General features: G+C 45.9%; 1 protein-coding gene across 3 annotated transcripts in view; it reads left to right on the top strand.

Moving 5' to 3' along the window:
• Window positions 1-22662, top strand: part of LOC139573236 (cingulin-like) — a 28059-nt gene extending 5397 nt beyond the window's left edge. The window contains exons 1-20 of one of the 3 annotated variants that reach the window (XM_071396471.1): window positions 1285-1443; window positions 2667-3729; window positions 3843-3931; window positions 4032-4101; window positions 13757-13852; window positions 14399-14520; window positions 14773-14884; window positions 14990-15202; window positions 16513-16661; window positions 17495-17615; window positions 17973-18185; window positions 18302-18523; window positions 18677-18925; window positions 19089-19259; window positions 19665-19916; window positions 20128-20211; window positions 20293-20411; window positions 20695-20803; window positions 20886-21049; window positions 22277-22662. In XM_071396471.1, the coding sequence (XP_071252572.1) occupies window positions 2668-3729; window positions 3843-3931; window positions 4032-4101; window positions 13757-13852; window positions 14399-14520; window positions 14773-14884; window positions 14990-15202; window positions 16513-16661; window positions 17495-17615; window positions 17973-18185; window positions 18302-18523; window positions 18677-18925; window positions 19089-19259; window positions 19665-19916; window positions 20128-20211; window positions 20293-20411; window positions 20695-20803; window positions 20886-21049; window positions 22277-22415 (3756 nt within the window). In that variant the 5' untranslated portion in view covers window positions 1285-1443; window position 2667 and the 3' untranslated portion in view covers window positions 22416-22662. Of the gene's footprint in view, window positions 1-1284; window positions 1444-2666; window positions 3730-3842; window positions 3932-4031; window positions 4102-13756; window positions 13853-14398; window positions 14521-14772; window positions 14885-14989; window positions 15203-16512; window positions 16662-17494; window positions 17616-17972; window positions 18186-18301; window positions 18524-18676; window positions 18926-19088; window positions 19260-19664; window positions 19917-20127; window positions 20212-20292; window positions 20412-20694; window positions 20804-20885; window positions 21050-22276 lie in introns of those variants that run through there. The other 2 variants (XM_071396472.1, XM_071396470.1) reach the window with 2 other exon arrangements.
• Window positions 22663-23377: the final 715 nt, after the last annotated feature.

The raw sequence follows: 23377 nt of genomic DNA, 5'->3' as shown, positions 1-23377 counted from the left end.
CGTTTGGCGAAGTTGGCTGTCTTTGTTAGGAAGAAATAGTCTTTACAGTTCGCAACGAGCCAGGTGGCCCAAACTGCTGCATATACCCTGACTCTGTTGCACAGCACGCACAAGAAGTGACACAATTTCTCTAGTTAAAAAAATTAATGTTAGCAGGCAATATTAACTAAATATGCAGGTTTAAAAATATATACTTGTCTATTGATTTTAAGAAAAGCGTTGATGTTTACGGTTAGGTACACATTGGTGCCACAACAGTGCTTTTTTTCGCGAATGCGCTTGTTAAATCACCCGTTTGGCGAAGTAGGCTGTGATTCAATGATAAATTAACAGGCACTGCATCGATTTATATGCAACGCAGGACAAGCTAGATAACTACACATGGTTGATATTACTAGTTTAACTAGTGATTGTTAAGATTGTTTTTTATAATATAAGTTTAATGCTAGCTAGCAACTTACCTTGGCTCCTTGCTGCACTCGCGTAACAGGTAGTCAGCCTGCCACGCAGTCTCCTCGTGGAGTGCAATGTAATCGGCCATGATCGGTGTCCAAAAATGCCGATTACCGATTGTTATGAAAACTTGAAATCGGCCCTAATTAAGCGGCCATTCCGATTAATCGGTCGACCTCTAGTTAGGACATACCTAATGAATACCACACAGCATGGTGACACCCCTGTCTCCAAAATGAATGAGACAAATGAACCTGCTCCTTCCGACTGTGCCTTTCTGTTTGTAAAATCATTTGAATCTTTCCCACTTAATTTAACAATAGTTTACGCAATAGAAGTTTTTCTTTCTACTTGAATATAAAGTTGAATCCCCTTTCTACTAAAATGTATGTATTATAACGATTATTTTTAGTTCAAGGTTGTCCTTTAATTGTCGGTTACAACATTATAGGATAAACCTGCCAAGCCTAACACACACCGACACACACCCATCCCCTAGTCAGATTGACAGATTAACCTCTTAGTCATTTTGTCATACTCATATATCATCTATCTGTACTGTAATGATATGAGCATCCCCACCCCCAAACTACTTCCTGTGGCTATGCTCCTATCACTGCAGTACAGACAGATGCTATATGAGTATGACAAAATGACTAAGAGGTTGAGGTTAATCTGTCAATCTGACTAGGGGATGGGTGTGTGTCTCTCTCCTCTCTCGTCCTGATAGCCAGGGCTTTGATTTATACTGGACACCATATATAAACTGCACCAAGGTCTTCACTGACGCTCTTTACAACACCACTCATCACCTGTGAGCGTGTGTGCCTGCTTGTACACAGTTAATTCCAGAGTGTGTATGAGGAGTGCAGGCATGTGTGGGGGCAGGGCTTCCTATCCACAGGAACAAGAGCTTGACATTGTGTTATCACCACCATGACACACACTGATAAGAGAAGAGAAACTGTACTCTCTGTTTCAGTGAGGGAGGTAAGGAGAATGAACGTTTGTCTGTGTGTGAAAGAGGGAGAGAATGAGAGAAGGTGGAGAAGGGTGGTAACTGGGTTAGTGCCTGGTGTTGTAGTTGGTTGGTTATAAGTGCAAAGGGGACATGCTAATGAGGCATGCAGTGTAATGACCTAGTGATGAGAGCTGACCATGTTAATGAGGCACGCGGTGTAATGACCTGGTGATGACAGCTGACCATGTTAATGAGGCATGCAGTGTAATGACCTAGTGATGACAGCTGACCATGTTAATGAGGCATGCAGTGTAATGACCTAGTGATGACAGCTGACCATGTTAATGAGGCACGCAGTGTAATGACCTAGTGATGACAGCTGACCATGTTAATGAGGCACGCAGTGTAATGACCTAGTGATGACAGCTGACCATGTTAATGAGGCACGCAGTGTAATGACCTAGTGATGACAGCTGACCATGTTAATGAGGCACGCAGTGTAATGACCTAGTGATGAGAGCTGACGTGGCACAGGTCACCATAGAGAGGGAGGCGGGAACTCCTGAGACATTTCAACACATGGACATGATACAGTCAGACGTCAACAGTTAGAAACATCAGATGAAGACAGGGTGACAAAGGGACATGTAGAGGGAGACTGAGTTGACTTACTGAGCGAAACAGAGGGAGGATCCTTCACAAGGACTGTGGATCATGTGTGATTACAGTTGATTGATCTAATAAAGATCCTAGATTGAGGAAGGAGTCTCACCTTTGCTGTGCTGGTTGGGCAGGGCTGGCCTGGTCTAGGCAGGGATTTCTAAAGAAGAGGAATAACTTAACCAAGTGGAAGTCAAGAGAGAGAGTACACGTAAGGGGAGCCAGAGAGTGGGAGGTAGTTGTGTGTTTCCAGGTTAATGAATAATGAAGGTCACTATGAACAAAGTCCATTCTAAAGCAACTCCACTGAGACTCATTTTCTCACACACCTTTTGTAACTTGCACACCCAGTAGAAACACACACAGTCCACCCTCATTCTGTGTGTCTGCATGACATTCATACCAGTCAGATATTCAGTTGACCTACTTTCCCGGGAGAGAGAACAATAAATGACTTCTGTCACATTCACTTCTTTAAAGTATAACACTTGGAATAGCTGTACTAATATTGTCTTTCCCCCTCTCCACTTTCTCTCCCCTCTCGCTGTGTCTCCTCCTCCGCCCCGTCCCCTCTCGCTCTCTCCCTCCCCAGTATGAGTACTCCGCCAGGTCGTAAGAGCCCCGTGGACTACGGGGTTCAGATCCGCTTCATCAACGACTCAGGAGGGGGGCTCCCCTCGACCCAGCTGAGATCCAAGCCCCCCTCCACCTCTAAGTACGGGGTGGCTGTCAGGGTCCAGGGCATCGCTGGACAACCCTATGTGGTTATGAAGGACGGGGGCCCAAAGGGAGATTCGTATGGGGTGCAGCTCCGTACCCACTACCCCCCGGGTTATGGCAGTTTGCTCCGCAGGAGAGACGGAGAGGAGGGAGGGGGAGAGGGTGGAGGAGGGCAGGGAGGGGCGTTACGCAGGGCACAGTCACATGGTTCATTACTGGAGAGTGAGGGGGGAGGAGGATTTGGGAGACCACCAGGGGATGGGAGGTCTGGTAGCTATGGGAACCTGGATGGAGGGATTGGGGTCGCGGAAGAGAGAACAGATAGAGGGGGGTATTTGGAGGGGGGTATGGGGAGGAATATAATGTGTGGGTCGTATCAGTCGGGGCTCAACGGGTCACTGGGGAGGGGAGGGGGGAGTCAGTATGCCCCTGACCTCCATCCTTCCCAAACAGAGCAGCCCCCCCTGACCATGGCACACCCCCACCCCCAGAGCCTTCCTTACCCAGCACAGCCCCACCCCCAGAGCCTACCTTACCCAGCACACCCCCACCCCCAGAGCCTACCTTACCCAGCACAGCCCCACCCCCAGAGCCTACCTTACCCAGCACAGCCCCACCCCCAGACCCCCGTCAACAGACTGATCAGCAGGTTTGACAGCAACAGCAGTACCAGAGAACAACAGAGGGGGCGCTCTCCTGTAGCAGAGGACCCTAGAGACACCATCTCCCCTTCCCTCGCCCCCAACCCCTACTCCTCCTCTTCACCATCTCTCACTCCCAACCCCTACTCCTCCCCTCCCTCCTCCACTCACAGCAGCCTGGGACGGGGCCAAGGCTCCGTCAGCAAGGCAACGCCCCACCCAGCCAATCAGCGGGCTCTGCCGGGGAGGTTTGTCTCTGTGGAGATGCCGTCAGCCAATCGGACAGACCCGCTGGTAAGCGACTGGACGGGAGGGGAGAGCGGTTACTAACTAGTATACTTAGCTAGTACATTATCAATACCCCCAGTAAAGTTTAAAAACATACTAACACTGAGCTCTGTCTAAAGGTGACCCCTGACCTTCTGCTTCAGAGTTCAGAGGTCACCAGTGAGGAGGAGCAGGTCATGCAGACCATCTACAGCGTCCTCAGAGAAGGGTACAGCATTTATCTTACTGTGTCATTCAACATTAATTCAGCCCAGTTATCAACATCCTTCTGACCATGTGTGTTTGACCTGTTGTGGTTCACCCCTCAGGACTAGTGAGAGTGACTCAGTCATCAGACACAAAGTCAGGGTGATCTTCCAGAAGATCCAGGGACTTAAGGTACTTTAATATACAGTGCATTCGGAAAGTATTCAGACCCCTTGACCTTTTCCACATTTTTGTTATGTTACAGCCTTATTCTAAAATGGATTAAATAAAACATTTTCCTCAGCAATCTACACACAATACCCCATAATGACAAAGAAAAACAGGTTGTTCGAATTTTTGTTTTTACCTAAGTATACGGACCCTTTCCCTTTGATTGGAGTCCACCTGTGATAAATTAAATTGATTGGACATGATTTGGAAAGGCACACACCTGTCTATAAAAGGTCCCACAGCTGACAGTGCATGTCAGAGCAAAAACCAAGCCATGAGGTCAAAGGAATTGTTCGTAGAGCTCCAAGACAGGATTGTGTCGAGGCACAGATTTGGGGAAGGTTACAAAAAAAATTCTGCAGGATTGAAGGTCCCCAAGAGCACAGTGGCCTCCATCATTCTTAAATGGAAGAAGTTTGGAACCACCAAGACTCTTCCTAGAGCTGGCCGCCCAGCCAACCTGAGCAATCGTGGGAGAAGGGCCTTGGTCAGGGAAGTTACCAAGAACCAGATGGTCACTGACTAAGCTCTAGAGTTCCTCTGTGGAGATGGGAGAACCTTCCAGAAGGACAACCATCTCTGTAGCACTCCACCAATCAGGCCTTTATGGTAGAGTGGCCAGACGGAAGCCACTCCTCGACAGCCTGCTTGGAGTTTGCCAAAAGGCACCTAAAGACTCTCAGACCATGAGAAACAAGATTCTCTGGTCTGATGAAAGCAAGATTAACCTGTTTGGCCTGAATGCCAAGCATCACGTCTAGAGGAAACCTGGCACCATCCCTACGGTGAAGCATGGGGGTGGCAGCATCATTCTGTGGGGATGTTTTTCAGCGGAAGTGACTAGGAGACTAGTCCGGATTGAGGGAAAGATGAACGGAGCAAAGTACAGAGATATTTGATGAAAACCTGCTACAGAGCGCTCATGACCTCAGACTGGGGCAAAAGTTAACCTTCCAATAGGACAACGACCCTAAGCACACAGCCAAGACAACGCAGGAGTGGCTTCGGGACAAGTCTCTGAATGTCCTCGAGTGGCCCAGCCAGAGCCTGGTCTCTGGAGAGACCTGAAAAAAGTTGTGCAGCGACACTCCCCATCCAACCTGACAGAGCTTGAGAGGATCTGCAGAGAAGAATGGGAGAAACTCTCCAAATACAGGTGTGCCTAGCTTTTATTTTATTATTTATTTAACTAAGCAAGTCAGTTAAAAACAGATTACCATGACAGCCAACCAAAAGTAAAAAAAACTCCTTCGGGGACATACTCAAGAAGAAGAGGCTGGTGCTTCAACAAAGTACTGCGGAAAGAGTCTGAATACTTATGTCAACGTGATATATCAGTTCCTTTTATTTTTAATACATTTGCAAAAATGTCAACTTGTTTTTGCTTTGTCATTATGGGGTATTCTGTGTAGATTGATGGAAAACAACAATTTAATTCATGTCAGAATAAAGCTGTAACGTAACAAAATGTGGAAAAAGTCAAGGGGTCTGAAAACTTTCCGAATGCACTATACACCTTAGTAGTACTCTAATATACATCTCTATACACCTCAAGGTACTCTTATATACAGTTAAGAACAGATTCTTATTTTCAATGACAGCCTAGGAACAGTGTGTTAAACTGCCTTGTTCAGGGGCAGAACGACAGATTTTTTACCTTGTCAGCTCGGGGATTCGATCTTGCAACCTTTCGGTTAACAACCTCTATAACCACTAGGCTACCTGCCACCCCATAATGATGAGTGAGAAAGTTAGACGCACATATCATACCCCCCCTGCTAACCTCGTACCATTACAATAACAAGGGAGGTTTGCATTTTATATCATACCCCCAAGACATGCTAACCTCGTACCATTACAATAACAAGGGAGATTAGGATTTTATATCATACCCCCAAGACATGCTAACCTCGTACCATTACAATAACAAGGGAGATTAGCATTTTATATCATACCCCCAAGACATGCTAACCTCGTACCATTACAATAACAAGGGAGATTAGCATTTTATATCATACCCCCAAGACATGCTAACCTCGTACCATTACAATAACAAGGGAGATTAGCATTTTATATCATACCCCCAAGACATGCTAACCTCGTACCATTACAATAACAAGGGAGGTTAGCATTTTATATCATACCCCCAAGACATGCTAACCTCGTACCATTACAATAACAAGGGAGATTAGCATTTTATATCATACCCCCAAGACATGCTAACCTCGTACCATTACAATAACAAGGGAGATTAGCATTTTATATCATACCCCCAAGACATGCTAACCTCGTACCATTACAATAACAAGGGAGGTTAGCAATTTTTGCGGGGTAAGATATTTATACCTCTACCTTTCTCACTCATCAGTATTCAGGATTATCCATAATCATGGTAGTATACACATTATTACTGTAGAAGTGTTTAGAAACATATTCTATTCTTATTTACAATAAAAGTAACTCAAATGACACAATACATTATTTACCATTCATTTCTATTGGGCCAAAAATTATCAAACGCTACCAAAACAAACAGCAAATGCGTCCAACAAGTTTGTGGTCCCAAGCTTGATGTAAAAATAAAGGAGAGCCGCACACTCTAGGAGCTCAGATGCAAAAATGTAATTACCAACGTTTCGACAGCCAAGCTGTCTTCATCAGGGTATAATCACAAACACTGCGGGATGACTCGTTTATATAGTGTCAAAAGACACACAGGTGTCTGTAATCATGGCCAAGAGTGGCCTAATATCATTGGTTAATTCTCAAATATTAAAATGGCATACAAAGAACGGCATACAAAAAAACAAATGGATAGCATACGATCATAGATTCAGTTTAGACTACACAAGCTTACAAACAATTACAATGGCAAAGTCACAATAATCACAAGAATGGCTTCAGATCAAAGTCTACGTTGAGACCGAAGGGAGCAAGGGTCTTTAAGTTAAAGATCCAGGCAGCCTCTCGTTTTAACAATAAATGATCAAGGTCACCCCCTCTCCTAGGGAGGGTGACATGTTCGATGCCAATATAACGCAGAGACGAAATCGAGTGGCCTGCCTCCCAAGCTTGATGTAATCATTGTTTGCCAGGAATATGGGACCAAATACTAAACGTTTTTCTACTTTTTAATACACAAGTGAATTTGTCCCAATACTTCTGGTCCCTTAAAATGGGCTATCTACAAAAAGTGCTGTAATTTCGAAACGGTTCGCCTGATATGGATGAAAATACCCTCCAATCAAAGCTGACAGTCTGCACTTTAACCTCGGAGTCATTGTATCATTTCAAATCCAAAGTACAGAACAAAAAATATAAAACAATGTGTTACTGTCCCAATACTTTTGGAGCTCTCTACATCTGTATACACCTCAGTAGTATTCTAATACATATCTGTATACACCTCAGTAGTATTCTAATACATATCTGTATACGCCTCAGTAGTACTCTAATACACATCTTTATACGCCTCAGTAGTACTTTAATACACATCTTTATACGCCTCAGTAGTACTTTAATACACATCTTTATACGCCTCAGTAGGACTTTAATACACATCTTTATACGCCTCGGTAGGACTTTAATACACATCTTTATACGCCTCGGTAGGACTTTAATACACATCTTTATACGCCTCGGTAGGACTTTAATACACATCTTTATACGCCTCGGTAGGACTTTAATACACATCTTTATACGCCTCGGTAGGACTTTAATACACATCTTTATACGCCTCGGTAGGACTTTAATACACATCTTTATACGCCTCGGTAGGACTTTAATACACATCTTTATACGCCTCGGTAGGACTTTAATACACATCTTTATACGCCTCGGTAGGACTTTAATACACATCTTTATACGCCTCGGTAGGACTTTAATACACATCTTTATACGCCTCGGTAGGACTTTAATACACATCTTTATACGCCTCGGTAGGACTTTAATACACATCTTTATACGCCTCGGTAGGACTCTAATACACATCTTTATACGCCTCGGTAGGACTTTAATACACATCTTTATACGCCTCGGTAGGACTCTAATATACAGTACCAGTTAAAATGTTGGACACACCTACTCATTCCAAGGTTGTTGTTTATTTTTAATATTTTCTACATTGTAGAATAATAGTGAAGACATCAAAACTATGAAATAACACATGGAATCATTAAGTAACCAAAAAAGTGTTACATCAAAATATATTTGAGATTCTTTAAAAGTAGCCACCCTTTGCCTTTGACAGCTTTGCATACTCTTGGCATTCTCTCAACCAGCTTCCTGAGGTATTCACCTGGAATGCATTTCAATTAACAGGTGTGCCTTGTTAAAATGTAATTTGTGGAATTTCTTTCCTTAATGCGTTTTGAGCCAATCAGTTGTGCTGTGACAAGGTAGGGTTGGTATACAGAGATAGCCCTATTTGGTAAAAGACCAAGTTCATATTATGGCAAGAACAGCTCAAATAAGCAAAGAGAAATTACAGTCCATCATTACTTTAAGACATGAAGGTCAGTCAATACGGACAATTTCAAGAACGTTTTGTCAAGTGCAGTCGCAAAAACCATCAAGCGCTATGATGAAACTGACACTCATGAGGACCGCTGCAGAGGATAAGTTCATTAGAGCTACCAGCCTCAGAAATTGCAGCCCAAATAAATGCTTCACAGAGTTCAAGCACATACACATCTCAACATCAACTGTTCAGAAGAGACTGCGTAGGTCAGGCCTTCATGGTTGAATTGCTGCAAAGAATCCACTACTAAAGGACACCAATAAGAAGAAGAGATTTGCTTGGCCGAGAAACGCGAGCAATGGACATTAGGAAATCTGTCCTTTTGGTTCCAACTGCCGTGTCTTTGAGAGACGCTGAGTAGGTGAACCGATCTCTGCATATGTGGTTCCCACCGTGAAGCATGGAGGAGGAGGTGTGATGGTGTGGGGGTGCTTTGCTGGTGACTTTGTCGTGATTTATTTATAATTCATAGCACACTTAACCAGAATGGCTACCAGAGTTCTGCAGCTATATGCCATCACATCTGGTTTGCCCTTAGTCCCGCTATCATTTTCAACAGGACAATGACCCAACACACCTCCAGGCTGTGTAAGGGCTATTTGACCAAGAAGGAGAATGATTGATTCCTGCATCAGATGACCTGGCCTCCACAATCACCTGACCACAACCCAATTGAGATGGTTTGGGATGTTGGACAGCAGAGTGAAGGAAAAGCAGCCAACAAGTGCTCAGCATATGTGGGAACTCCTTCAAGACTGTTGGAAAAGCATTCCTCATGGAGCTGGTTGAGAGAATGCCAAGAGTGTGCAAAGCTGTCAAGGCAAAGGGTGGCTACTTTTAAAGAATCTCAAATATAAAATATATTTTGATTTGTTTAATACTTTTTTGGTTACTACATGATTCCATATGTGTTATTTCATAGTTTTGATGTCTTCACTATTATTCTACAATGTAGAAAATAGTACAAATAAAGAAAAACCCTTGAATGAGTAGGTGTGTCCAAACATTTGACTGGTACTGTACATCTCTATACACCTCCGCGGTACTCTAATATACATCTGTATACACCTCAGTAGTACTCTAATTTACATCTCTATACACCTCCGTGGTACTCTAATATACATCTCTATACACCTCCGTAGTACTCTAATATACATCTGTATACACCTCAGTAGTACTCTAATATACATCGCTATACACCTCCGCGGTACTCTAATATACATCTCTATACACCTCCGTGGTACTCTAATATACATCTGTATACACCTCAGTAGTACTCTAATTTACATCTCTATACACCTCCGTGGTACTCTAATATACATCTCTATACACCTCCGTAGTACTCTAATATACATCTGTATACACCTCAGTAGTACTCTAATATACATCGCTATACACCTCCGCGGTACTCTAATATACATCTCTATACACCTCCGCGGTACTCTAATATACATCTGTATACACCTCAGTAGTACTCTAATATACATCTCTATACACCTCCGCGGTACTCTAATATACATCTGTATACACCTCAGTAGTACTCTAATTTACATCTCTATACACCTCCGTGGTACTCTAATATACATCTCTATACACCTCCGTAGTACTCTAATATACATCTGTATACACCTCAGTAGTACTCTAATATACATCGCTATACACCTCCGTGGTACTCTAATATACATCTGTATACACCTCCGCGGTACTCTAATATACATCTGTATACACCTCAGTAGTACTCTAATATACACCTCTGCGGTACTCTAATATACATCTGTATACACCTCAGTAGTACTCTAATTTACATCTCTATACACCTCCGTGGTACTCTAATATACATCTCTATACACCTCCGTAGTACTCTAATATACATCTCTATACACCTCCGTAGTACTCTAATATACATCTCTATACACCTCCGCGGTACTCTAATATACATCTGTATACACCTCAGTGGTACTCTAATATACATCTCTATACACCTCCGCGGTACTCTAATATACATCTGTATACACCTCAGTAGTACTCTAATATACACCTCCGCGGTACTCTAATATACATCTGTATACACCTCAGTAGTACTCTAATATACATCTCTATACACCTCAGTAGTACTCTAATATACATCTCTATACACCTCAGTAGTACTCTAATATACATCTCTATACACCTCCGCGGTACTCTAATATACATCTCTATACACCTCCGCGGTACTCTAATATACATCTCTATACACCTCCGCGGTACTCTAATATACATCTCTATACACCTCCGCGGTACTCTAATATACATCTCTATACACCTCCGCGGTACTCTAATATACATCTCTATACACCTCCGCGGTACTCTAATATACATCTCTATACACCTCCGCGGTACTCTAATATACAGTGGGGAGAACAAGTATTTGATACACTGACGATTTTGCAGGTTTTCCTACTTACAAAGCATGTAGAGGTCTGTAATATTTATCATAGGTACACTTCAACTGTGAGACACGGAATCTAAAACAAAAATCCAGAAAATCACATTGTATGATTTTTAAGTAATTAATTTGCATTTTATTGCATGACATAAGTATTTGATACATCAGAAAAGCAGAACTTAATATTTGGTACAGAAACCTTTGTTTGCAATTACAGAGATCATACGTTTCCTGGAGTTCTTGACCAGGTTTGCACACACTGCAGCAGGGATTTTGTCCCACTCCTCCATACAGACCTTCTCCAGATCCTTCAGGTTTCGGGGCTGTCGCTGGGCAATACGGACTTTCAGCGCCCTCCAAAGATTTTCTATTGGGTTCAGGTCTGGAGACTGGCTAGGCCACTCCAGGACCTTGAGATGCTTCTTACGGAGCCACTCCTTAGTTTCCCTGGCTGTGTGTTTCGGGTCGTTGTCATGCTGGAAGACCCAGGTACGACCCATCTTCAATGCTCTTACTGAGGGAAGGAGGTTGTTGGCCAAGATCTCGCGATACATGGCCCCATCCATCCTCCCCTCAATACGGTGCAGTGGTCCTGTCCCCTTTGCAGAAAAGCATCCCCAAAGAATGATGTTTCCACCTCCACGCTTCACGGTTGGGATGGTGTTCTTGGGGTTGTACTCATCCTTCTTCTTCCTCCAAACACGTCGAGTGGAGTTTAGACCAAAAAGCTCAATTTTTGTCTCATCAGACCACATGACCTTCTCCCATTCTTCCTCTGGATCATCCAGATGGTCATTGGCAAACTTCAGACGGGCCTGGACATGCCCTGGCTTGAGCAGGGGGACCTTGCGTGCGCTGCAGTATTTTAATCCATGACGGCATAGTGTGTTACTAATGGTTTTCTTTGAGACTGTGGTCCCAGCTCTCTTCAGGTCATTGACCAGGTCCTGCCGTGTAGTTCTGGGCTGATCCCTCACCTTCCTCATGATCATTGATGCCCCACGAGGTGAGATCTTGCATGGAGCCCCAGACCGAGGATGATTGACCGTCATCTTGAACTTCTTCCATTTTCTAATAATTGCGCCAACAGTTGTTGCCTTCTCACCAAGCTGCTTGCCTATTGTCCTGTAGCCCATCCCAGCCTTGTGCAGGTCTACACTTTTATCCCTGATGTCCTTACACAGCTCTCTGGTCTTGGCCATTGTGGAGAGGTTGGAGTCTGTTTGATTGAGTGTGTGGACAGGTGTCTTTTATACAGGTAACGAGTTCAAACAGGTGCAGTTAATACAGGTAATGAGTGGAGAACAGGAGGGCTTCTTAAAGAAAAACTAACAGGTCTGTGAGAGCCGGAATTCTTACTGGTTGGAAGGTGATCAAATACTTATGTCTTGCAATAAAATGCAAATTAATTACTTAAAAATCATACAATGTGATTTTCTGGATTTTTGTTTTAGATTCCGTGTCTCACAGTTGAAGTGTACCTATGATAAAAATTACAGACCTCTACATGCTTTGTAAGTAGGAAAACCTGCAAAATCGGCAGTGTATCAAATACTTGTTCTCCCCACTGTACATCTCTATACACCTCCGCGGTACTCTAATATACATCTCTATACACCTCCGCGGTACTCTATTATACATCTGTATACACCTCAGTAGTACTCTAATATACATCTCTATACACCTCCGCGGTACTCTAATATACATCTCTATACACCTCCGCGGTACTCTAATATACATCTCTATACACCTCCGCGGTACTCTAATATACATCTCTATACACCTCCGCGGTACTCTAATATACATCTGTATACACCTCCGCGGTACTCTATTATACATCTGTATACACCTCAGTAGTACTCTAATATACATCTCTATACACCTCCGCGGTACTCTAATATACATCTCTATACACCTCCGCGGTACTCTAATATACATCTCTATACACCTCCGCGGTACTCTAATATACATCTGTATACACCTCCGCGGTACTCTATTATACATCTGTATACACCTCAGTAGTACTCTAATATACATCTCTATACACCTCCGCGGTACTCTAATATACATCTGTATACACCTCCGCGGTACTCTAATATACATCTGTATACACCTCCGCGGTACTCTAATATACATCTGTATACACCTCAGTAGTACTCTAATATACATCTCTATACACCTCAGTAGTACTCTAATATACATCTCTATACACCTCAGTAGTACTCTAATATACATCTCTATACACCTCCGCGGTACTCTAATATACATCTCTATACACCTCAGTAGTACTCTAATATACATCTGTATACACCTCAGTGGTACTCTAATATACATCTCTATACACCTCCGCGGTACTCTATTATACATCTCTATACACCTCCGCGGTACTCTATTATACATCTCTATACACCTCCGCGGTACTCTATTATACATCTCTATACACCTCAGTAGTACTCTATTATACATCTCTATACATTTCTGTAGTACTCTAATATACATCTCTATACACCTCCGTAGTACTCTAATATACATCTCTATACACCTCCGTAGTAGTCTAATATACATCTCTATACATCTCCGTAGTACTGCTCATCTTCTTATTTCAGTTTGTCATTGGTGGTGCTAGCTGTCATTCTATGGGGTATCCACTAAAGTCACTCTCCCCCTCTCAGCCCAGTGAGAGCTCTGGTGAGGAGTGGAGGAGAGAAAAGAGGGATCTGGAGGGGAAGATGATGGAGCTACAGACCTCTCTACAGGAGGAGAGGAGGGTGAGTGGAGAGTAGGAGAAAAAGAGGAAGGGGTGATCATTTGGGGCGTGATGGAAAGAGTGGAGCGATGGTGTTTGTTTTGCACCTAGGGAGCTCTATCATCCGTGTGTGTGGTTTCTGAGAGGAGCTGCTGTTGTGGTTTTTAGTGGCAGTCTAATCTGAATGCCCTAAAAGCCATGTAAATGGACCACAGATGATTTAAACCAGTTTAAACCTGTTGGGTTAGAGGTGGACACAGTATTCTATCTGATAATGAGTCATTATGTGTTGGCTTAAGGGAGTTGGGCTGGTATTTAACTCTAACACCCTATAATCACTTAATCATGTATGTGAATTCTACTGAGGAAACACGCCTGTCTGACACTATTCTGAAGAACACACAGACACAAACACACAGCATGTTTAAATAGAGAATCATGCCTGTTCTCCAAAATATTTCTAACGGTGTAATTAAATACTACCACTCTGTCACCTCGCCACTGTCTGTCGTTGTCTGATGTTGTGGTGGTCATGTAGCCTACAGTACAGTACTGTGTGTGTGCATAGGGCTCTGTGGGCAGCTCTGACCCTGTGTTAAAGGCAGAGCTGGAGTCATGTCTGGATGAGAACATGCAGCTCCAGGAGACTGTGGACAGGAAGAAGACTGAACTACATCAGACACATGCTGAGTGAGTAACAGTGAGCAGGACAAATTACCTGAGTAGAAAGAAACCTTGAGAGGAACCAGGCAGGTTGAAAGTGACTCCAGGCCGCTGGATCAGAACTAAAGGTCCCTGCTGGTTATAATGATGGCTTATTGAAAGGTTTTTTGTTAGTGTTGAGATAAAGAGCATCAGATCTCTCTTGTAAAATAGATGTTATCTCAATGAGAATAACCTGTAGAAATAAAGGTTAAATGAATAAATCACGGTCTCTGTCAGGCTGAGTCAGTTGCGTATGGAGAGAGAGAGTGCTGAGTCCAGAGTCAGAGAGATGGAGGACCGACTGGTTGAGCTACAGGAGGACCTGAGGACAGAGAACGGCAACAAGACGGTAACACAACACACATTTGGGTGGTCTTGAGACACAAGATCTTTGTTGTGCACTCTTTGTAATTGTCCGGTAGGAATGTGTTATGTGTGTATTGTGTGTCTACAGGACCTGGTGACGTGTCAAGCGTCTCTGTTGGAGGTGTCCATGTTGAAGCAGAAGCTGGAGGATTCTCTGAGACAGAGAGAGAGGGAGCTGACGGCTCTGAAGGGAGCTCTGAAGGACGAGGTGGCCATGCACGACAAAGAGATCGAGACACTTCGAGAACAGTACAGCACTGACATGGAGAGACTGAGGAGTACCATGGAGCAGGTCTCACAGGTACAAGTTTCAACGTTTATTCACCACGGCCACAGGATACAACCGGTGGAAAACGGTACAGTCAAATTCTTACTTGAGAGCTCTTTCCCACACACACGTGTGCACTGAGGGAGCAGCAGAGCGTGAAGTGATTGAGACCCACTGGACTTGCTTCACACCGGTGCATTATAGCAGGAACAAGTGATTACACCGTTACATCTGACTGCACAGACAAAGCCACAAGCATTACATCAGCTGATCTCACATTCTTAATGACACGTCTTACTCACTCTGTCATATATCCACCCTCCCTCTCTCTTCTCTCCCCCCTACCTCTCTCTCCCTACACTCTCATATCCACCCTCCCTCTCTCTTCTCTCCCCCCTACCTCTCTCTCCCTACACTCTCTCATATCCACCCTCCCTCTCTCTTCTCTCCCCCCTACCTCTCTCTCCCTACACTCTCTCATATCCACCCTCCCTCTCTCTTCTCTCCCCCCTACCTCTCTCTCCCTACTCTCTCATATCCACCCTCCCTCTCTCTTCTCTCTCCCTACACTCTCATATCCACCCTCCCTCTCTCTTCTCTCCCCCCTACCTCTCTCTCCCTACACTCTCTCATATCCACCCTCCCTCTCTCTTCTCTCCCCCCACCTCTCTCTCCCTACACTCTCTCATATCCACCCTCCCTCTCTCTTCTCTCCCCCCTACCTCTCTCTCCCTACTCTCTCATATCCACCCTCCCTCTCTCTTCTCTCCCCCCACCTCTCTCTCCCTACACTCTCTCATATCCACCCTCCCTCTCTCTTCTCTCCCCCTACCTCTCTCTCCCTACTCTCTCATATCCACCCTCCCTCTCTCTTCTCTCTCCCTATACTCTCTCATATCCACCCTCCCTCTCTCTTCTCTCCCCTACCTCTCTCTCCCTACACTCTCTCATATCCACCCTCCCTCTCTCTTCTCTCCCTACACTCTCTCATATCCACCCTCCCTCTCTCTTCTCTCCCTACACTCTCATATCCACCCTCCCTCTCTCTTCTCTCCCTACACTCTCTCATATCCACCCTCCCTCTCTCTTCTCTCATATCCACCCTCCCTCTCTCTTCTCTCCCTACACTCTCTCATATCCACCCTCCCTCTCTCTTCTCTCCCTACACTCTCTCATATCCACCCTCCCTCTCTCTTCTCTACCCCTACCTCTCTCTCCTTACACTCTCTCATATCCACCCTCCCTCTCTCTTCTCTCCCTACACTCTCTCATATCCACCCTCCCTCTCTCTTCTCTCCCTACACTCTCATATCCCCCCTCCCTCTCTCTTCTTCTCCCCCCAGTCTCAGGCGGGTATTGAGTCAGAGCGGTTGCGTGTGAATGCATCGGTGCGTACTCTACAGCAGCAGCTGGAAGACTGCAGGGACGAGAGTGGCCACTGGATGACGCAGTTCCACAGTACTAGAGATGAACTACGGACCACCAAACAGGAGTGAGTACACGCACGTACAGAGAATACAACCTTACCGTGAAATGCTTACTTACAAGCAACCAACAATGTAGATTTGAGAAAAATAGGAGTGAAGTAAAATAGATAAGTAAAAAATAACAGTAACAAAGGAAGTTTGACTGGTACTGTACACGTACACACACACTTCACTTAAGTCTTGCACATCTCTTCCTGTTTTTCATCCATGTTTTGATCTATGTAACCATCCCCATGTCCCATTTCTATTCTCTCATTCTGTACCGTTAATGTCTCCTCATTGTGTCTTATTGGCTAGAGACCCGTCCATCACCCCTGACCCACCGTGAGGGAGCCTATATATGTGCTGTCTATGCTGTATATAGGTTATAGCTGTGCTAGTAGCCGTGCTAACCCAATTTCCGCGCCCCTGCGGAAATGTAATTAACATATAAAAGCTAGAGAGGTGTTTTTTTGCATGGGCTGCATGCATGTTAGTAGCCGTGGTATTACCATCTTAAAACAATTCCATATTTTAGAACTCCCTCCCGGCTTAGACTCTAGAGGGTTTTAATAGCTGCGGTTAATAGCCATGGTTTATGGCCGTGTAGCTGACATTCTAGTTAAACCAGCTTCTGTGTTTCTCTATTTGACTGACTGAAGAAATTGTGATACCATAGAATGACCTAGTTTTAACAACAAAACATTTGATCAACTTTGAGGGACTGATATCAGCATTGGCGATTTAACTGTAGCTTCTGTGATCAAACTAAACGATGTCTGATCAGTGCTGATCTGTGACTTGATTTCTAGATTTTGAAATGGATCTTGTATTGGTTAAAATGTTGTGTGTGTTGCAGGATGCTGCAGGCTCGTCTGGAGAAAGAGGAGCTCGAGGAAGAACTGAACGAAGTACAGGAGAAAGTCAACACCATGAAACAGCAGATACCAGACCCCAGTCATACACACACACTCAACCAGGTACACACACACACACACACACACTGATAGTGACAAACACACACACTCAACCAGGTACACACACACACACACACACACTGATAGTGACAAACACACACACTCAACCAGGTACACACACACACACACACACACTGATACTGACAAACACACACATACTCAACCAGGTACACACACACACACACACACACTGATAGTGACAAACACACACACTCAACCAGGTACACACACACACACACACACACACTGATACTGACAAACACACACACACTCAACCAGGTACACACACACACACTGATAGTGACAAACACACACACTCAACCAGGTACACACTGACACTGTTCTCCACTGTCATTTCAGGAGCTGCAGAGTTTGCGTGCCGATCTGCAGCAGGCCCAATCAGAGGCAGAGAAGAAAAGGGCGGAGCTCGATAAAAAGGTCATGGAGGTAATCTCCCTGAAGAAGGCCAACCAGGAGCAGGAGGCGGAGCTCAAGTATGAGATGGACAGGCTGAGGGGCCAATCAAATCGAGCCAAAGAGGATCTAGCCAAAGCCCAGGAGAGAACCAAACAGGTGTGTGTTGTGTAGTACCAGCTATGTGAATGGGAAAGATGGCCACTTTTCCTCCCATATATTCACAATCTCCATCCTTCTCTCAACCACTCACCTCTCTTTGTTTCTTTCCATAGCTCCCTGACCCGTCGGTAGTGTCTGGCCTGCAGTCAGAGCTGACTGATGCTCGTGGGGAGAGAGACAGACTGGGAGAGAAACTCGCCAGCACTGAGCAGGAGCTGCAGTCAAACACAGAGCGGCTGGCCAGAACCCAGACAGAACTGAACGCTCTCAGAGACTCACAGCAGGAGCAGGAGGCAGCTAACACACGCCTCCGAGAGAAACTCTCACGCCTGGAGGTGAGACATACACACTGCTACACACACACACATTACACTACCTCTTTCTCACAACTCTTTGTTAGTGGGTGTGTTGTGTTTCACAGTATGTATTTGTGTGTGTGTGTGTGTGTGTGTGTGTGTGTGTGTGTGTGTGTGTGTGTGTGTGTCCAGGCTCAGCTGGCTTCCAGTGCATCAGAGAGTTCGGAGGCAGAGCTGTCCCTCCAGGCGGAGTTGAGGGGGCTGAGGCAGGAGCTTGACGAGGCCAGGAGAGGAGCCTCTCGGCTGGGCCAGGACCACCTGCAGCTCAGCCTGCGTCTGGAGGACAGGGAGAAGGAGAGGGACCAGCTCACACAGACCAACACACAGCTGGAGGAACAGAAGAGACAGCAGGAGCGGTCCCTGGACAAACTCAATAAGGAGGTGAGGAGTGTGTGTCTACATGGGTTTTTCTGATGCTCTGTGTACTGCATTGAAGTGCTGTATTTACAAATGTACACTGTGCAAATAAAAATCTCTCTCTCTCTGTCCTCTTACTCCTCGCTCTCTCCCTGCTCTCACTCTGCCTCTTTCTCTGTCCATGTAGTTTGAGTGTCTGTCCCAGTCGTCTGGTGAGGAGGTGCAGGTTCTCAGGGCCCAGCTGGAGGAACAGAGAGAGAGATCTCGCAGGGAGACACAGGAGGCCCAGAGGCAGGGCAACGACAGACTGGTAGAACTGGAGAGGAGCCAGACCTCCCTCAAGAGACTGGAGGAGGAGGTGAGAGGAATGGAGGGAGGAGGTGAGAGAGGAGGAGGAAAAGAGGGAGGAAACAGAGGAGGAAAGGGTCTTCAGGAGGTGAGAGAGATGGGAGGAAGGGACGGGGTGAGAGAGGAGAAGGAAAAGAGGGAGGAGACGGAGGAGGAAAGGGTCTTCAGGAGATGATGGTATTGGTCAGGGTTATTCAACTCTGACCCTACGAGGTCCGGAGCCTGCTGCTTTTCTCTTCTACCTGCTAATGAATTGCATCCACCTGGTGTCCCAGGTCTAAATCAGTCCCTCATTAGAGGGGAACAATAAAAAAACACAGTGGAACTGGCGTTGAGGTCCAGAGATGAGTTTGAGGGGTGAAGGTGTTTCGTCTTTAATGCCGCTGATCCAGAGTGTGTGTGTGTCGTGCGCCAGGCGTCCCGTCAGAAGAAGGAGCTGCTCTCTGTGGTTGAGGAGAGAGACAATGTTCAGCTGGACAAGGAACTGCTCACCAACCGCCTGCACCACCTAGAGGTTGAACTGGAGAACAGCAGGAGCAGCCTCACAGACAAGAGCAGGGAGCTCCGCAGCACGGAGGACAAGATGAAACGACTGGAGCTGGAGCTGGAGGAGGAGAAGGGATCTGTGGAGCTACTCACTGACAGAGTCACCAGGACCAGAGACCAGGTACACACACACTATAAATGTGTGTCTAGCAGCTTTCAGCAGTCTGTTGGTTAACAGTTGAAAGAACCAGGACCAAGCTAGGAAAATAATGTATTTGTTAGCTCTCCTCTCACCCTCTTTCTCCTCTCACCCTGTCTGTCTCTCCTCTGTCTGTCTCTCCTCTGTCTGGCGATCCTCTGTCTGGCGATCCTCTGTCTCTGTCTGTGTGCAGATGGAGCAGCTGCGTTCAGAGCTGATGCAGGAGAGATCCTCCAGACAGGACCTGGAGCTGGACAAGAATGCCCTAGAAAGACATGTACGTTAAGTTTGTGTCTCCACTGAAATGATCTTCAGGTCTGAGTGATGATTGATTATGCTTAAATCTCTCTCTCTCCAGATGAAGGAGTTGAAGACCAGAGTATCTGATATGGAGGGTCAGTCTCGCTCCTCTGTAGGAGTGGCTCAGCTGGAGAGTAAAGTTCACGAGTTGGAGGAACGCCTCCACAGTGAGGATAGGTACACCGCACACTACACGTCCCACAATTCACCACACCCAAGGAACTACAGACCCCACAATGCACCACATAGTCTAGAATATGATATTTTGTAGCAAAAGCTGATTTTATGGTTGGTATGGTGGTTTACTATTAATTAGAGAAGTGTACCTCAAATTGACATTCACATTATTGATGACAAGTTAAGCTTATGATATTATGAACTGGTCACACATCTGTACCCAGAATCACCTTGTTCATGTTTGTGCTAAAGATTGAAGTGTGTCTGTCGGTGTGTGTCTTAGGGAGAAGAACTCCATGTTGTCGTCTCAGCGTCGCCTGGAGAAGAAACTGAAGGAGCTCAACTTTACCCTGGAGGAAGAGAGACACCAACACACAGAACAGAGAGACCAGGTACACACACACACACACACACACACACACACACTATATACACACACACTCACTCACCCTGACTGATTCCTCTGTGTTGTAGCTGTCTCTGCGTGTGAAGGCTCTGAAGAGACAGGTGGATGAGGGGGAGACAGAGGTAGAGAGGATGGAGGGATTGAGGAGGAAGGCCCAGAGAGAGATGGAGGAACAGATGGAACTAAAGGAGGCCTTGCAGGGCAGAGTCACCGCGCTGGAGACTGAGCTCAAGTAAGTCTGTGTGTGTTATTGTGTTTCAAAGTCTGACACTCTACCTGTTTCACATGTTAGATTACTAAGTATCTCCTTTCTCCTAGATGTGTCTCTTCTTCTGAACCAGACCAATTATCTCTGTTCTCTTCCTCTCCAGACCAATTATCTCTGTTCTCCTCCTCTCCCTCCAGACCAATTATCTCTGTTCTCCTCCTCTCCTCCAGACCAATTATCTCTGTTCTCCTCCTCTCCCTCCAGACCAATTATCTCTGTTCTCCTCCTCTATTCCAGACCAATTTTCTCTGTTCTCCTCTCCCTCCAGACCTCTTTCTGTTCTCTTCCTCTCCAGACCAATTATTACATTTACATTTTAGTCATTTAGCAGACGCTCTTATCCAGAGCGACTTACAGTAGAGATCTCTGTTCTCTTCCTCTCCAGACCAATTATCTCTGTTCTCTTCCTCTCCAGACCAATTATCTCTGTTCTCTTCCTCTCCAGACCAATTATCTCTGTTCTCTTCCTCTCCTCCAGACCAATTATCTCTGTTCTCCTCCTCTCCCCCAGACCAATTATCTCTGTTCTCCTCCTCTATTCCAGACCAATTATCTCTGTTCTCCTCCTCTCCCCCCAGACCTCTTTCTGTTCCTCTCTTCAGTGAGCTGACATTTACTGGCAGCCTGTTCACTCTCCACAGCCAAACTAGCGTGCGGTGTGTGTGTGTGTGTGTATCATTCTATGGATCACTGAGCTCCTCTCTGATCCCTCAACAGAGATGCTGCTATCAGACACACGTCATTACAGAATAAAGAGTCGCTCTGGATAAGAGCGTCTGCTAAATGACTTAAATGTAAATGTAAATGTAAAGCAGTCGGATTCAAACACACACATTTCAACAGTCACACTCACCCAGCTGTGTAAAGGTGTCTCATTAAACCCCACTCAACAGTGCTGTGGGAACACACACGTATGTGCAGGTCAGCTGTGAAGGGGGAGGCAGAGACAGATCTAGCAGACAGAGCAGTCATCCCTGTATGTACTGTATGTCACACTTGTCAGTTCCCATATCTGACCAGCAGAGGGCTCTCTCCCTGACAGATACTACAGGGGAACTACACTGTCTACTGTAGAAGTCAACTGTCTACTCCCACACGTTTGCTGAGACCCACCTACAGTCTCTGTTATAGTGAACAATAGATGATGAAGATAACATTGAAGCTGATGGTGATGATGGTGGTGTGTTTCAGGAGGAAGGTGCAGCAGGCGCAGCGTCAGGCCCTGGACTCGTCGGCTCTGAGCTCTGACGAAGATGATGAAGGCCTGTACAACCCCTCCAGCATCACATCCATCCTCACTGGGAGCAACCTTCACACCAGCTCCTGCTAGAGGGAGGGAGGGGTAGTGGCAACCTTCAAACCAGCTCCTGCTAGAGGGAGGGGGGGTAGTGGCAACCTTCACACCAGCTCCTGCTAGAGGGAGGGAGGGGTAGTGGCAACCTTCACACCAGCTCCTGCTAGAGGGAGGGGGGGTAGTGGCAACCTTCACACCAGCTCCTGCTAGAGGGAGGGAGGGGTAGTGGCAACCTTCACACCAGCTCCTGCTAGAGGGAGGGAGGGGTAGTGGCAACCTTCAAACCAGCTCCTGCTAAAGGGAGAGGGGGGGGGTATTTTAAGCACTACAGGGTTGGGGGAGGGTAGTAGAGGGAGAGGGGGGGTATTTTAAGCACTACAGGGTTGGGGGAGGGTAGTAGAGGGAGAGAGGGGGTTATTTTAAGCACTACAGGGTTGGGGGAGGGTAGTAGAGGGAGTTTTTGTTTTTAATCACTACAGATAGACATCTACTGTACACACAGGTACAGTACACTGGGACAGGTCTATAGACCTGCTATTAAAACACTGTATAAAGGAGAGAGAGAGGGATCACAGGTTCAGGGAGGGAGGGGGGAGAGAGAGAGAGAGAGAGGGCTCACAGGTTCAGGGAGGGAGGGGGAGAGAGAGAGCGATCACAGGTTCAGGGAGGGAGGGGGGAGAGAGAGAGAGAGGGCTCACAGGTTCAGGGAGGGAGGGGGAGAGAGAGAGCGATCACAGGTTCAGGGAGGGAGGGGGGAGAGAGAGATCACAGGTTCAGGGAGGGAGGGGGGGAGAGAGAGGGATCACAGGTTCAGGGAGGGAGGGGGGAGAGAGAGGGATCACAGGTTCAGGGAGGGAGGGGGGGAGGGAGAGAGAGAGAGAGGGGGGGATCACAGGTTCAGGGAGGGAGGGAGAGAGAGAGAGAGAGGTGGGATCACAGGTTCAGGGAGGGAGGGGGAGAGAGAGGGGGGGATCACAGGTTCAGGGAGGGAGGGGGAG

Source organism: Salvelinus alpinus, chromosome 4 (genome assembly GCF_045679555.1).
Source record: "Salvelinus alpinus chromosome 4, SLU_Salpinus.1, whole genome shotgun sequence".
Lineage (NCBI taxonomy): Eukaryota > Metazoa > Chordata > Actinopteri > Salmoniformes > Salmonidae > Salvelinus > Salvelinus alpinus.
Note: the sequence above shows the minus strand (reverse complement) of the source record. Positions and strands in the feature narration are given on the sequence as shown.